Source organism: Heptranchias perlo, chromosome 7, assembly GCF_035084215.1.
Source record: "Heptranchias perlo isolate sHepPer1 chromosome 7, sHepPer1.hap1, whole genome shotgun sequence".
In the NCBI taxonomy this organism is placed as follows: Eukaryota; Metazoa; Chordata; class Chondrichthyes; order Hexanchiformes; family Hexanchidae; genus Heptranchias; species Heptranchias perlo.
Window position 1 is genome coordinate 1890905 of NC_090331.1, and position 13334 is coordinate 1904238.

The following is a 13334-nucleotide window of genomic DNA, read 5'->3' on the forward strand; positions in this document are numbered from 1 at the left end:
GAGTCTATAGAATTTTGGAAGATGATCACCAATGCATCCACTATTTCCAGGGCCACTTCCTTTAGTGCTCTGGGATGTAGATTATCAGGCCCTGGGGATTTGTCAGCCTTTACCCAGAGAGTGGTGAGAATGTGGAACTCGCTCCCACAAGGAGTAGTTGAGGTGAATAGAGTAGACGGATTTAAGGGGAAGCTCGATAAACACATGAGGGAGAAAAGAATAGAAGGATAGGGTGATAGGGTGAGATGAAGTAGGGAGGGAGGAGGCTCGTGTGGAGCATAAACACCGGCATGGACTCATTGGGCCGAATGGCCTGTTTCTGTGCTGTACGTTCTATGATTCTGTGTTATTTTACACTTGGTTTGGGAACAGTGAGAGGCTCTAATTAACAGGTGAAGGCAGGACTGAGGCAGGTTCCGCCCAGTGACGTCTGGGCTTCTCACATGGGGTGAGTGAACTCACCGGTGACAGGTGCAAACACACTGTGCTTTTGTCTAAGGCTGAGTTACGGCCAAACATTTATCCAGCAATCATCACACTGAGCCTGCCTGGGCTTGTTCACACTGTGGGGAGGCAGTTTGCTGAGTGGGTGACCTGGGTGTTTGGCCCCAGTCTCTCAGCCGACCGTTAGGTGAGAGGGCAGGGATTCTAGTGCTCCCTGCGATGGAATACCAGGCAACTCGCTGACAAGAGCAGGCACAATCTCTTCATCACCACGGCTGGTTCATTGGAGGCCTTCATTTTGTTTAGAAGTGATTCACATCACAGGTCAGTTCACCAGGGGCTTTGTCTGCACATCAGGTAACATCTGTAAACTGACACTTGGCGGTGGAAGCTCCTTTGTCATTTATAAATGGACATGTCCAGGGGAGGGACCCAGTCCACAGGGCAGGGCACCAGGGGAAGGGCCCGGTCCCACAGGGCAGGGCACCAGGGGAAGGGCCCAGTTCCACAGGGCAGGGCACCAGGGGAAGGGCCCGGTCCCACAGGGCACCAGGGGAAGGGCCCGGTCCCACAGGGCACCAGGGGGAGGGCCCAGTCCCACAGGGCACCAGGGGAAGGGCCCAGTCCCACAGGGCACCAGGGGAAGGGCCCGGTCCCAGAGGGCACCAGGGGAAGGGCCCGGTCCCACAGGGCACCAGGGGAAGGGCCCGGTCCCACAGGGCACCAGGGGAAGGGCCCAGTCCCACAGGGCACCAGGGGAAGGGCCCGGTCCCACAGGGCACCAGGGGAAGGGCCCGGTCCCACAGGGCACCAGGGGAAGGGCCCAGTCCCACAGGGCACCAGGGGAAGGACCCAGTCCCACAGGGCACCAGGGGAAGGGCCCAGTCCCACAGGGCACCAGGGGAAGGGCCCGGTCCCACAGGGCACCAGGGGAAGGGCCCGGTCCCACAGGGCACCAGGGGAAGGGCCCAGTCCCACAGGGCACCAGGGGAAGGGCCCGGTCCCACAGGGCACCAGGGGAAGGTGCTCTCAGTATTTTTTTAATACTCAGTCATTCTTGTGATGTGGGCATCGCTGGCCATTTATTGCCTGTCCCTGGATGCCCTGAGAAGTTGGTGGTGGGCCTCTGTAGTTTGATGCAACTGAGTGTCTCACTTGCTCAGTACACAGGGCAGTTAAGAGTCAACCACGGTGGTGTGGGACTGGAGTCACATATAGGCCCAGGCCGGGTAAGGACGGCAGGTTTCCTTCCCTAAAGGACATTAGTGAACCAGTTGGGTTTTTACGACAATCCGACAGTTTCAGGGTCACTTTTACTGAGACCAGATTTTTATTTCCAGATTTTTTGAAACTGAATTCAAATTCTCAAACTGCCCAGGGCGGGATTTGAACTCACGTTCTCCAGATTCCTGCTCCATGTAACCATTACACTGCTGTACCCCTATAGGTATTTATCTCGATAACGGTGGTCTCAGCAGACTACTCGTGTCTATTCCCTGAGCTGTTCTGTGTTCGTTTCTGCACTGTATTGTGATTTGATTAAATTGTTTCGATGTCAGTTCTGTTATAAGGAAAGTTTATTGTGTTTACAGTAAGTGAACACATATAGAAACTGTGATTAAACCTTCTCTTGTGAAAGAGTGTTGTCCAGTTCAACCGCATTTCGTGTAATGTTTGATGGGGGGGAGGACATTGAATAGAGCATCTAGCACCCACCTCGCCCAGGAGAGTGCCCCCCTCACCCACTGGGAATGGCCCCTCACCCACTGGGAATGACCCCTCACCCACTGGGAATGACCCTTCACCCACTGGGAATGACCCTTCACCCACTGGGAATGACCGTTCATGCATTGGGAATGACCCTTCACCCACTGGGAATGACCCTTCACCCACTGGGAATGACCCTTCACCCACCCAGCTAACTCACCACTCTGTGTAAGTCATGGGTTTGAATCAGTTCTCGTTTTCTTTGAATAGTTGGATTGAGAAATGTTGAGAAATGTTTGAAGTTGGTGATTTGCCAAGTACCTTGTCAGGGATAAGTTAGAAGTGCAGCCCAGAAATAAAAGCCATCCAGAAAGCATTCCTCTTTGTATTGATGTAGAGCTTATGGATTCACTTTACGCCTCGCTCCGAAATGAGATCCGAACATTTGATAAACATGTTCAAAGCTGCAGAGACTCATTTGATCTCACAAATCTGAGCAGATTTCTGTCAGTGTTGACTGAACAAGACCCAGAAAGTGTTAACAACCTGCAGCGAGTGAGATACCTCGCCAGCAGCCGAGACTGGAACAAGCTAACGTTCAACGATGGCAGCTCTGATGTCAATGGCTATGGTGCATGGCTGGTCGCCTATGTGGACTACCTGCGAGGGCTGAAGGAGACCTTTGACGATAAGGTCGTTATCCCTCTCTGTGAAAACTTGTACGTCAACGAGGAGACAGAAAGCCTTGGGCTTTCCAGCGACTCCTCCAACCTTTCCTCGTCGACATCTTCTCAAGCGAGCGACCACCATCAGCGGCAGAAGAGGGGTCCTGGGAGTAACCAGGCTGAGGTGCCAACGGACTCCATCCCAAAGATTGCGAAGGAGCTCTTTAATGTGCGGAGGAGGTGGGCTCTCCTTCTTAACCATGGCATAATCAAAGACGAGTACTTCAATCCCCAAAGTATTACTGATCTCCACAAGGTGGACACCCCAAAGCATCTTACCAAAATTTTAAGGCTGATACCTGATGTCTTCTACAAGGGGTTACTGGCTGCAGATCTATCAAGTCAATGGGTAGACCTTCATGAATGTAGATATGGTGTAATAGACCTAGCAGTCCCTCTAACCAAAGGTTTTTACAATGACTGTGAACATACGAACAGCAAAGTGTTCAGGGTTAGAGAGAAGGAACCGTCAATGCATAAAGAACCAAGAGACGTAGAATCGAGCAAAGACCCTCAGCGACTTAGGGCAGCTTTCCAAGAGTCTTCAGAAGAGGCTGACGATTTTACTTGCATGAAGCCAAAATTAAGAGTAGACGAAGAAGAACTTGATTTCCTCCTCAGGAGAGAGGAGCGAGTGAAGACTCTGGAGAAACAGACCCAGGACTCAGATCTCAGGATTCATAACCTGCAGTCTCAGTTGGAAAGGGCCAAGCAGGAAATTGAGATGATTCAACAACAAAAGGACTTTGAGGTGACGGGCAAAGCACAAGAGGGAACGGTCACCAGGAGGCGTTGGACAATTCTCAGGCACATTGAAGCCCTGGAGAAACAGCTGAACCTGGAGAAATACCAATACAAGATACTCGAAGGCGACTGGATGTTAGAATTGGAAATTAGACCCTCTTTGATTCGACACATGGACATGGTAAGTGAAGGATTGTCGTCGCGATGCAGCTCGCCAACCTCCTGGATAGAACAGGTACAAAGACCAGTCAATGGGCAGCGCACCTCAGGAAGGATATATTGGCCTTGGAGGGGGGGCAGCACAGATTCACCAGAATGATACCGGGGCTAAAGGGGTTAAATTATGAGGACAGGTTGCACAGACTAGGCTTGTATTCCCCCGAGTTTAGAAGATTAAGGGGTGATCTAATTGAGGTGTTTAAAATGTAAAAAGGATTTCATATGGTCGATACGGAGAAACAATTTCATCTGGTGTGGGGGAGTCCAGAACAAGGGGGCAGAACCTTAAAATTAGGGCTAGGCCATTCAGGGGTGATGTCAGGAAGCATTTCTTCAGACAAATGGTAGCGGGGCAGTGGGATTAGTTTGGGATTGATACAGGGCTATGGGGAGAGAGCGGGGCAGTGGGATTATTTTGGGATTGATACAGGGCTATGGGGAGAGTGGGGCAGTGGGATTAGTTTGGGGATTGATACAGGGCTATGGGGAGAGAGTGGGGCAGTGGGATTAGATTGGGGATTGATACAGGGCTATGGGGAGAGAGTGGGGCAGTGGGATTAGTTTGGGATTGATACAGGGATATGGGGAGAGAGCGGGGCAGTGGGATTAGTTTGGGATTGATACAGGGCTACGGGGAGAGTGTGGGGCAGTGGGATTAGATTTGGGATTGATACAGGGCTATGGGGAGAGAGCGGGCACAGTGGGATTAGTTTGGGATTGATACAGGGCTATGGGGAGAGAGCGGGGCAGTGGGATTAGTTTGGGATTGATACAGGGCTATGGGGAGAGAGTGGGGCAGTGGGATTAGTTTGGGATTGATACAGGGCTATGGGGAGAGAGTGGGGCAGTGGGATTAGTTTGGGATTGATGCAGGGCTATGGGGAGAGAGTGGGGCAGTGGGATTAGTTTGGGATTGATACAGGGCTATGGGGAGAGAGTGGGGCAGTGGGATTAGTTTGGGATTGATACAGGGCTATGGGGAGAGAGTGGGGCAGTGGGATTAGTTTGGGATTGATACAGAGCTATGGAGAGAGAGTGGGGCAGTGGGATTAGTTTGGGATTGATACAGGGCTATGGGGAGAGAGTGAGGTAGTGGGATTAGTTTGGGATTGATACAGGGCTATGGGGAGAGAGTGGGGCAGTGGGATTAGTTTGGGATTGATACAGGGCTATGGGGAGAGAGTGAGGTAGTGGGATTAGTTTGGGATTGATACAGGGCTATGGGGAGAGAGTGAGGTAGTGGGATTAGTTTGGGATTGATACAGGGCTATGGGGAGAGTGGGGCAGTGGGATTAGTTTGTGATTGATACAGGGCTATGGGGAGAGAGTGAGGTAGTGGGATTAGTTTGGGATTGATACAGGGCTATGGAGAGAGAGTGGGGCAGTGGGATTAGTTTGGGATTGATACAGGGCTATGGAGAGAGAGTGGGGCAGTGGGATTAGTTTGGGATTGATACAGGGCTATGGAGAGAGAGCGGGGCAGTGGGATTAGTTTGGGATTGATACAGGGCTATGGAGAGAGAGTGGGGCAGTGGGATTTGTTTGGGATTGATACAGGGCTATGGAGAGAGAGTGGGGCAGTGGGATTTGTTTGGGATTGATACAGGGCTATGGAGAGAGAGTGGGGCAGTGGGATTAGTTTGGGATTGATACAGGGCTATGGGGAGAGAGTGAGGTAGTGGGATTAGTTTGGGATTGATACAGGGCTATGGGGAGAGAGTGAGGTAGTGGGATTAGTTTGGGATTGATACAGGGCTATGGAGAGAGAGTGGGGCAGTGGGATTAGTTTGGGATTGATACAGGGCTATGGGGAGAGAGCGGGGCAGTGGGATTTGTTTGGGATTGATACAGGGCTATGGAGAGAGAGTGGGGCAGTGGGATTTGTTTGGGATTGATACAGGGCTATGGGGAGAGAGCGGGGCAGTGGGATTTGTTTGGGATTGATACAGGGCTATGGGGAGAGAGCGGGGCAGTGGGATTTGTTTGGGATTGATACAGGGCTATGGAGAGAGAGTGGGGCAGTGGGATTTGTTTGGGATTGATACAGGGCTATGGGGAGAGAGCGGGGCAGTGGGATTTGTTTGGGATTGCTCAGGCAAAGAGCTGGCACAGACACAATGTTTGAAAAAGTGATTGAAACTGACTCCTTGGGCTGTCTGCGGAGATCAATCATCTTCAGAGGATGCTGGGTATGGGGGGGGCAAGTATGGAGGGGTGGGGTTTGGAGGAGGTGGGTATGGAGGGGGTGGGTATGGAGGGGGTGGGTATGGAGGGGTGCGGTATGTAGGGGTGGGTATGGAGGGGGTGGATATGGAGGGGGTGGGTATGGAGGGGTGCGGTATGTAGGGGTGGGTATGGAGGGGGTGGGTATGGAGGGGTGCGGTATGTAGGGGTGGGTATGGAGGGGGTGGGTATGGAGGGGGTGAGTATGGAGGGGAGGGGTATGGAGGTGGCGGGTATGGAGGGGTGGGGTATGGAGGGGTGGGGTATGGAGGGGGTGGGTATGGAGGGGGTGGGTATGGAGGGGTGCGGTATGTAGGGGGTGAGTATGGAGGGGAGGGGTATGGAGGTGGCGGGTATAGAGGGGTGGGGTATGGAGGTGGCGGGTATGGAGGGGTGGGGTATGGAGGGGTGGGGTATGGAGGGGGTGGGTTTGGAGGGGGTGGGTATGGAGGGGAGGGGTATGGAGGTGGTGGGTATGGAGGGGTGGGGTATGGAGGGGTGGGGTATGGAGGGGGTGGGTATGGAGGGGGTGGGTATGGAGGGGAGGGGTATGGAGGTGGCGGGTATGGAGGGGTGGGGTATGGAGGGGTGGGGTATGGAGGGGGTGGGTATGGAGGGGGTGGGTATGGAGGGGTGCGGTATGTAGGGGGTGAGTATGGAGGGGAGGGGTATGGAGGTGGCGGGTATAGAGGGGTGGGGTATGGAGGTGGCGGGTATGGAGGGGTGGGGTATGGAGGGGTGGGGTATGGAGGGGGTGGGTATGGAGGATGCGGGTATGGAGAGGGTGTGTAGCGAGGGGTGCGGTATGTAGGGGTGGGTATGGAGGGGGTGGGTATGGAGGGGTGCGGTATGTAGGGGTGGGTATGGAGGGGGTGGGTATGGAGGGGGTGAGTATGGAGGGGAGGGGTATGGAGGTGGCGGGTATGGAGGATGCGGGTATGGAGGGGGTGTGTAGCGAGGGGACGGTTTTTGGAGAGGCGAGTATGGAGGGGCGGGTATTGAAAGAGTGGATAGTGAGGGAGTGGGTAACGAGGGAGTGGGTAATGAGAGGGTGGGTTCAGGGGGAATTGGTGAGCAGAAGGGGTGGGTAGAGTGGGTGGGTACGGAGAGGGTGCCTAGCGAGGGAGTCAGTACTGGGGTTGGTGATGGGTATTATGGGGTGTGTGAGTCGGTACGGGGAGGGCGATGGGTATTATGGGGTGTGTGAGTCGTTACGGGGGAGGGTGATGGGTATTATGGGGTGTGTGGGTCGGTACGGGGGAGGGGCGATGGGTATTATGGGGTGTGTGGGTCGGTACGGGGGAGGGTGATGGGTATTATGGGGTGTGTGGGTCGGTACGGGGGAGGGTGATGGGTATTATGGGGTGTGTGAGTCGGTACGGGGGAGGGGCGATGGGTATTATGGGGTGTGTGGGTCGGTACGGGGGAGGGGTGATGGGTATTATGGGGTGTGTGAGTCGTTACGGGGGAGGGTGATGGGTATTATGGGGTGTGTGGGTCGGTACGGGGGAGGGTGATGGGTATTATGGGGTGTGTGGGTCGGTACGGGGGAGGGTGATGGGTATTATGGGGTGTGTGGGTCGGTACGGGGGAGGGTGATGGGTATTATGGGGTGTGTGAGTCGGTACGGGGGAGGGGCGATGGGTATTATGGGGTGTGTGGGTCGGTACGGGGGAGGGGCGATGGGTATTATGGGGTGTGTGAGTAGGTACGGGGGAGGGCGATGGGTATTATGGGGTGTGTGGGTCGGTACGGGGGAGGGTGATGGGTATTATGGGGTGTGTGGGTCGGTACGGGGGAGGGCGATGGGTATTATGGGGTGTGTGGGTCGGTACGGGGGAGGGCGATGGGTATTATGGGGTGTGTGAGTCGTTACTGGGGAGGGTGATGGGTATTATGGGGTGTGTGGGTCGGTACGGGGGAGGGCGATGGGTATTATGGGGTGTGTGGGTCGGTACGGGGGAGGGTGATGGGTATTATGGGGTGTGTGAGTCGTTACTGGGGAGGGTGATGGGTATTATGGGGTGTGTGAGTAGGTACCGGGGGAGGGTTGATGGGTATTATGGGGTGTGTGAGTCGTTACGGGGGAGGGTGGTGGGTATTATGGGGTGTGTGAGTCGTTACGGGGGAGGGTGGTGGGTATTATGGGGTGTGTGAGTCGTTACGGGGGAGGGTGGTGGGTATTATGGGGTGTGTGAGTCGTTACGGGGGAGGGTGATGGGTATTATGGGGTGTGTGAGTCGGTACGGGGGAGGGGCGATGGGTATTATGGGGTGTGTGGGTCGGTACGGGGGAGGGGCGATGGGTATTATGGGGTGTATGAGTAGGTACGGGGGAGGGTGATGGGTATTATGGGGTGTGTGGGTCGGTACGGGGGAGGGGCGATGGGTATTATGGGGTGTGTGGGTCGGTACGGGGGAGGGGCGATGGGTATTATGGGGTGTGTGGGTCGGTACGGGAGGGGTTGATGTGTATTATGGGGTGTGTGAGTAGGTACGGGGGAGGGTGATGGGTATTATGGGGTGTGTGGGTCGGTTGCGGGGAGGGTGATGGGTATTATGGGGTGTGTGAGTAGGTACGGGGAGGGTGATGTGTATTATGGGGTGTGTGGGTCGGTACGGGAGGGGTTGATGGGTATTATGGGGTGTGTGAGTAGGTACGGGGGAGCGCGATGGGTATTCTGTCCTCAGATATTATTTTTTTTCTTCCTTCTCTGCAGTTGCAAGACGTGTGCGAAAAATCAGGCATTGGACGGAGAGAAGACAGCGATCCAGCCCAACAATCATGTCTGAATCTCACGGCTTGAAGTTCAGAGTTATTTTTTCTCGATTACCAACCTTTCCACAACAGACACCGACGCTCACCGGGATACAGTTCCACAGACACTGACTCTCACTGGGGTACAGTTCCACAGACACTGACTCTCACTGGGGTACAGTTCCACAGACACTGACTCTCACCGGGATACAGTTCCACAGACACTGACTCTCATTGGGGTACAGTTCCACAGACACTGACTCTCACTGGGGTAAAGTTCCACACACACTGACTCTCATTGGGGTACAGTTCCACAGACACTTACTCTCACTGGGGTACAGTCCCACAGACACTGACTCTCACTGGGGTACAGTTCCACAGGCACTGACTCTCACTGGGGTACAGTTCCACACACACTGACTCTCATTGGGGTACAGTTCCACAGACACTGACTCTCACTGGGGTACAGTTCCACAGACACTGACTCTCACTGGGGTACAGTTCCACAGGCACTGACTCTCACAGATGCACTCACACACAGACATACACACACAGAAACACAGAGACACATACACACATTGACCCTCTCACAGACATACAGTTTCTGTTTTTATGTTTGTAGCCCCACTACCAAAGACCCTCAGTAAATAAAGATTTACAGTTTGTTTCCTATCAAAGTGCACTGCGCTTTGTCTATAACGGGCTGTCCCAGTGAGTGTCCACACCCCCCCTCGCTGATCTGCCCCAGAATCAGCCACACTGCGTCTTCTCCACTCCTGTCATGTCCCTATCTGTGATTCGTTGGGATTTCAGCTCGTGATCATGACGATGCACGAAAGTCCAATTCACATTCACCTTTTCTCAATTCTTTAGTTTCCTAGGCTGCCATTTTGTTTCATTTTTTGTTACATTTACTCATTCTTGTGATGTGGGCGTCGCTGGCGAGGCCGGCATTTATTGCCCATCCCTGGTTGCCCTGAGAAGGTGGTGAGCCACCTTCTTCATGAATCACTGGTCACGAGTTTGATACAAACTGAGGGGCCCCTTCAGAGGGCAGGTTCGAGTCAACCAGGTTGGTGTGGGGACTGGAGTCACATATAGGCCCAGGCCGGGTAAGGACGGCAGGTTTCCTTCCCTAAAGGACATTAGTGAACCAGTTGGGTTTTTACGACAATCCGACAGTTTCAGGGTCACTTTTACTGAGACCAGATTTTTATTTTTTTTGAAACTGAATTCAATTTCTCAAACTGCCCAGGGGGGGATTTGAACTCACGTTTCTCTGGTGAGTTAGAATATGGTGAGAATCTGTAACTTGCTTCACAAGGAGCAGTTGAGGTGAATAGTGTGGATGGATTTAAGGGGAAGCTCGATAAACACATGAGGGAGAAAGGAATAGAAGGATATGGTGATAGGGTGAGATGAAGTAGGGAGGGAGGAGGCTCGTGTGGAGCATAAACACCGGGGTAGACCTGTTGGGCCGAATGGCCTGTTTCTGTGCTGTACATTCTATGTACATTCTCTGGATTACGAGTCTATTAACACAACAGCAGATGCCAGTTGGCCATTTTACCCAGTGAGCTTTGACGGGCGGTGTTGACAAGGCCTTGGACCATAGAGGCCAAGCCAAGGCTGCCCTCTCCTCATGTCCATCCACACCGGCCGATTTTCAGCAGGGACCATCGGATGGCTTAAAGGGTTAAATTACGAGAACAGGTTGCACAGACTGGGCTTGTATTACATTGAGTTTAGAAGATTATGTGGTGATCTGTTCAAGGTGTGTAAAATGATTAAAGGATTTGATCGGGTCGATAGAGAGAAACTATTTCCTCTGGTGGGGGGAGTCCAGAACAAGGGGGCAGAACCTTAAAATTAGAGCCAGGCCGTTCAGGGGTGATGTCAGGAAGCATTTCCTCACACAAAGGGGAGTGGGAATCTGGAACTCTCTCCCCCAAAAAGTTCTTGAGGCTGGGGGTCAATTGGAAATTTCAAAACTGAGATCGATGGATTTTTGTTGGGTGAGGGTATCGAGGGATATGGAGCAAAGGCGAGAAAATGGAGTTGAGGGACAGATCAGCCGTGATCTAATTGAATCGTGGAACAGGCTTGAGGGGCTCAATGGCCTCCTCCTGTTCCGATGTAACAGACTCGAGGGGCTCAATGGCCTCCCCCTGTTCCGATGTAACAGGCTCGAGGGGCTGAGTGGCCTCCTCCTGTTCCTATGTAACAGGCTCGGGGGGCTGAATGGCCTCCTCCTGTTCCTATGCAACAGGCTCGAGGGGCTGAATGGCCTCCTCCTGTCCCTAAGTTCCTATGACCAGGGGTAGGAGGTCCAGCTCTCCTTTCCCCTCCTTTCTCCGTCAGCAGAGAGTGGGGATGGAAGTTTCTGGTCTCTGTCGGTCACCATGACGCCGGCTTCAGCACCAGTTACCGACCGAAGCCCCATTAGGATTTGTGTCTGAGACTCATTCAGGGAGAAGATTTGCTCTGGGTGTTTGTTTAATCAGGAATCAGGAGTGACCGGGAACCTCAATAAACTCCCTCCAGCCGTTAACAGCAGGAAGCTGTGTGGAGAATGTGAAAAGCACACATTGTAAAGAAGGTAGGAGTTTTCCATTGTGTATTTTGCTTTTAATCGTGAAGTACAGCCTTGAAGTACAAACGTCACCGATCTCGATGAGATACAGAGTCGGAGGAACTCGCAAAACTACTGTTTCTACAACAATCGACCTGCCTGGAAAAGTTGGCTGTTCAGCCTGCCCTGAACTCGAATTCAGCTCCACCTCCTAAACTAGGGGGCTGGGTTTATTTGGAGAAGAGGAGAGGAGACTTCAAAGGGACGTCTGGTAAGTGGGAGGCTTTCAAAAGTGTGTTAACCAGGGTTCAGGGTAAGCACATTCCTTATAAAGTGAAGGGCAAGGCTGGTAGAAGTAGGGAACCTTGGATGACTCGGGAGATTGAGGCACTTGTCAAAAAGAAGAAGGAGGCATATGACATGCATAGGCAGCTGGGATCAAGTGGATCCCTTGAAGAGTATAGAGATTGCCGGAGTAGAGTTAAGAGAGAAATCAGGAGGGCAAAAAGGGGATATGAGATTGCTTTGGCAGATCAGGCAAAGGTGAATCCAAAGAGCTTCTACAAATACATAAAGGGCAAAAGGGTAACTAGGGAGAGAGTAGGGCCTCTTAAGGATCAACAAGGTCATCTATGTGCGGAACCACAAGAAATGGGTGAGATCCTGAATGAATATTTCACATCGGTATTTACGGTTGAGAAAGGCATGGATGTTAGGGAACTTGGGGAAATAAATAGTGATGTCTTGAGGAGTGTACATATTACAGAGAGGGAGGTGCTGGAAGTCTTAACGCGCATCAAGGTAGATAAATCTCCGGGACCTGATGAAATGTATCCCAGGTCGTTATGGGAGGTTAGGGAGGAAATTGCGGGTCCCCTAGCAGAGATATTTGAATCATCCACCGCTACAGGTGAGGTGCCTGAAGATTGGAGGGTAGCAAATGTTGTGCCTTTGTTTAAGAAGGGCGGCAGGGAAAAGCCTGGGAACTACAGACCAGTGAGCCTGACATCTGTAGTGGGTAAGTTGTTAGAGGGTATTCTGAGGGACAGGATCTACAGGCATTTGGAGAGGCAGGGACTAATTAGGAACAGTCAGCATGGTTTTGTGAGAGGAAAATCATGTCTCACGAATTTGATTGAGTTTTTTGAAGGGGTAACCAAGAAGATAGATGAGGGCTGAGCAGTAGACGTGGTCTACATGGACTTCAGCAAAGCATTTGACAAGGTGCCGCATGGTAGGTTGTTACATAAGGTTAAATCTCATGGGATCCAAGGTGAGGTAGCCAATTGGATACAAAATTGGCTTGACGACAGAAGACAGAGGGTGGGTGTAGAGGGTTGTTTTTCAAACTGGATGCCTGTGTCCAGCGGTGTGCCTCAGGGATCGGTGCTGGGTCCGCTGTTATTTGTTATTTATATTAATGATTTGGATGAGAATTTAGGAGGCATGGTTAGTAAGTTTGCAGATGACACCAAGATTGGTGGCATTGTGGACAGTGAAGAAGGTTATCTGGGATTGCAACGGGATCTTGATCAATTGGGCCAGTGGGCCGATGAATGGCAGATGGAGTTTAATTTAGATAAATGTGAGGTGATGCATTTTGGTAGATCGAATCGGGCCAGGACCTACTCCGTTAATGGTAGGGCGTTGGGGAGATTTATAGAACAAAGAGATCTAGGAGTACAGATTCATAGCTCCTTGAAAGTGGAGTCACAGGTGGATAGGGTGGTGAAGAAGGCATTCAGCATGCTTGGTTTCATTGGTCAGAACATTGAATGCAGGAGTTGGGATGTCTTGTTGAAGTTGTACAGGGCATTGGTGAGGCCACACTTGGAGTACTGTGTACAGTTCTGGTCACCCTATTATAGAAAGGATATTATTAAACTAGAAAGAGTGCAGAAAAGATTTACTAGGATGCTACCGGGACTTGATGGTTTGACTTA

At 52.2% G+C, this 13334-nt stretch overlaps 1 protein-coding gene across 2 annotated transcripts; it reads left to right on the plus strand.

The window, feature by feature from the left end:
• The first annotated feature begins 522 nt into the window (after positions 1–522).
• LOC137323242 (uncharacterized) lies at positions 523–9496 on the plus strand. Of its 2 annotated transcripts, XM_067986729.1 has the most exons (3): positions 523–768; positions 2549–3801; positions 8782–9496. In XM_067986729.1, the coding sequence occupies exons 2-3, from the start codon at positions 2554–2556 to the stop codon at positions 8866–8868; spliced, it is 1335 nt and encodes a 444-aa protein (XP_067842830.1). In that variant the 5' UTR covers positions 523–768; positions 2549–2553; the 3' UTR covers positions 8869–9496. The 2 variants fall into 2 exon arrangements, with proteins under 2 accessions (XP_067842830.1, XP_067842831.1); XM_067986730.1 differs by lacking the exon at positions 523–768 and having other exon boundaries at positions 2505–3801.
• Positions 9497–13334: the final 3838 nt, after the last annotated feature.

What these genes read in the sequence shown, in the direction of transcription:
- LOC137323242 (XM_067986729.1), top strand. Translation starts at nt 2,554, where the DNA reads ATGGATTCACTTTACGCCTCGCTCCGAAATGAGATCCGAACATTTGAT. An exon ending in TGATTCGACACATGGACATG is followed by an intron (nt 3,802 to 8,781) that starts GTAAGTGAAGGA and finishes CCTTCTCTGCAG; the next exon opens with TTGCAAGACGTGTGCGAAAA.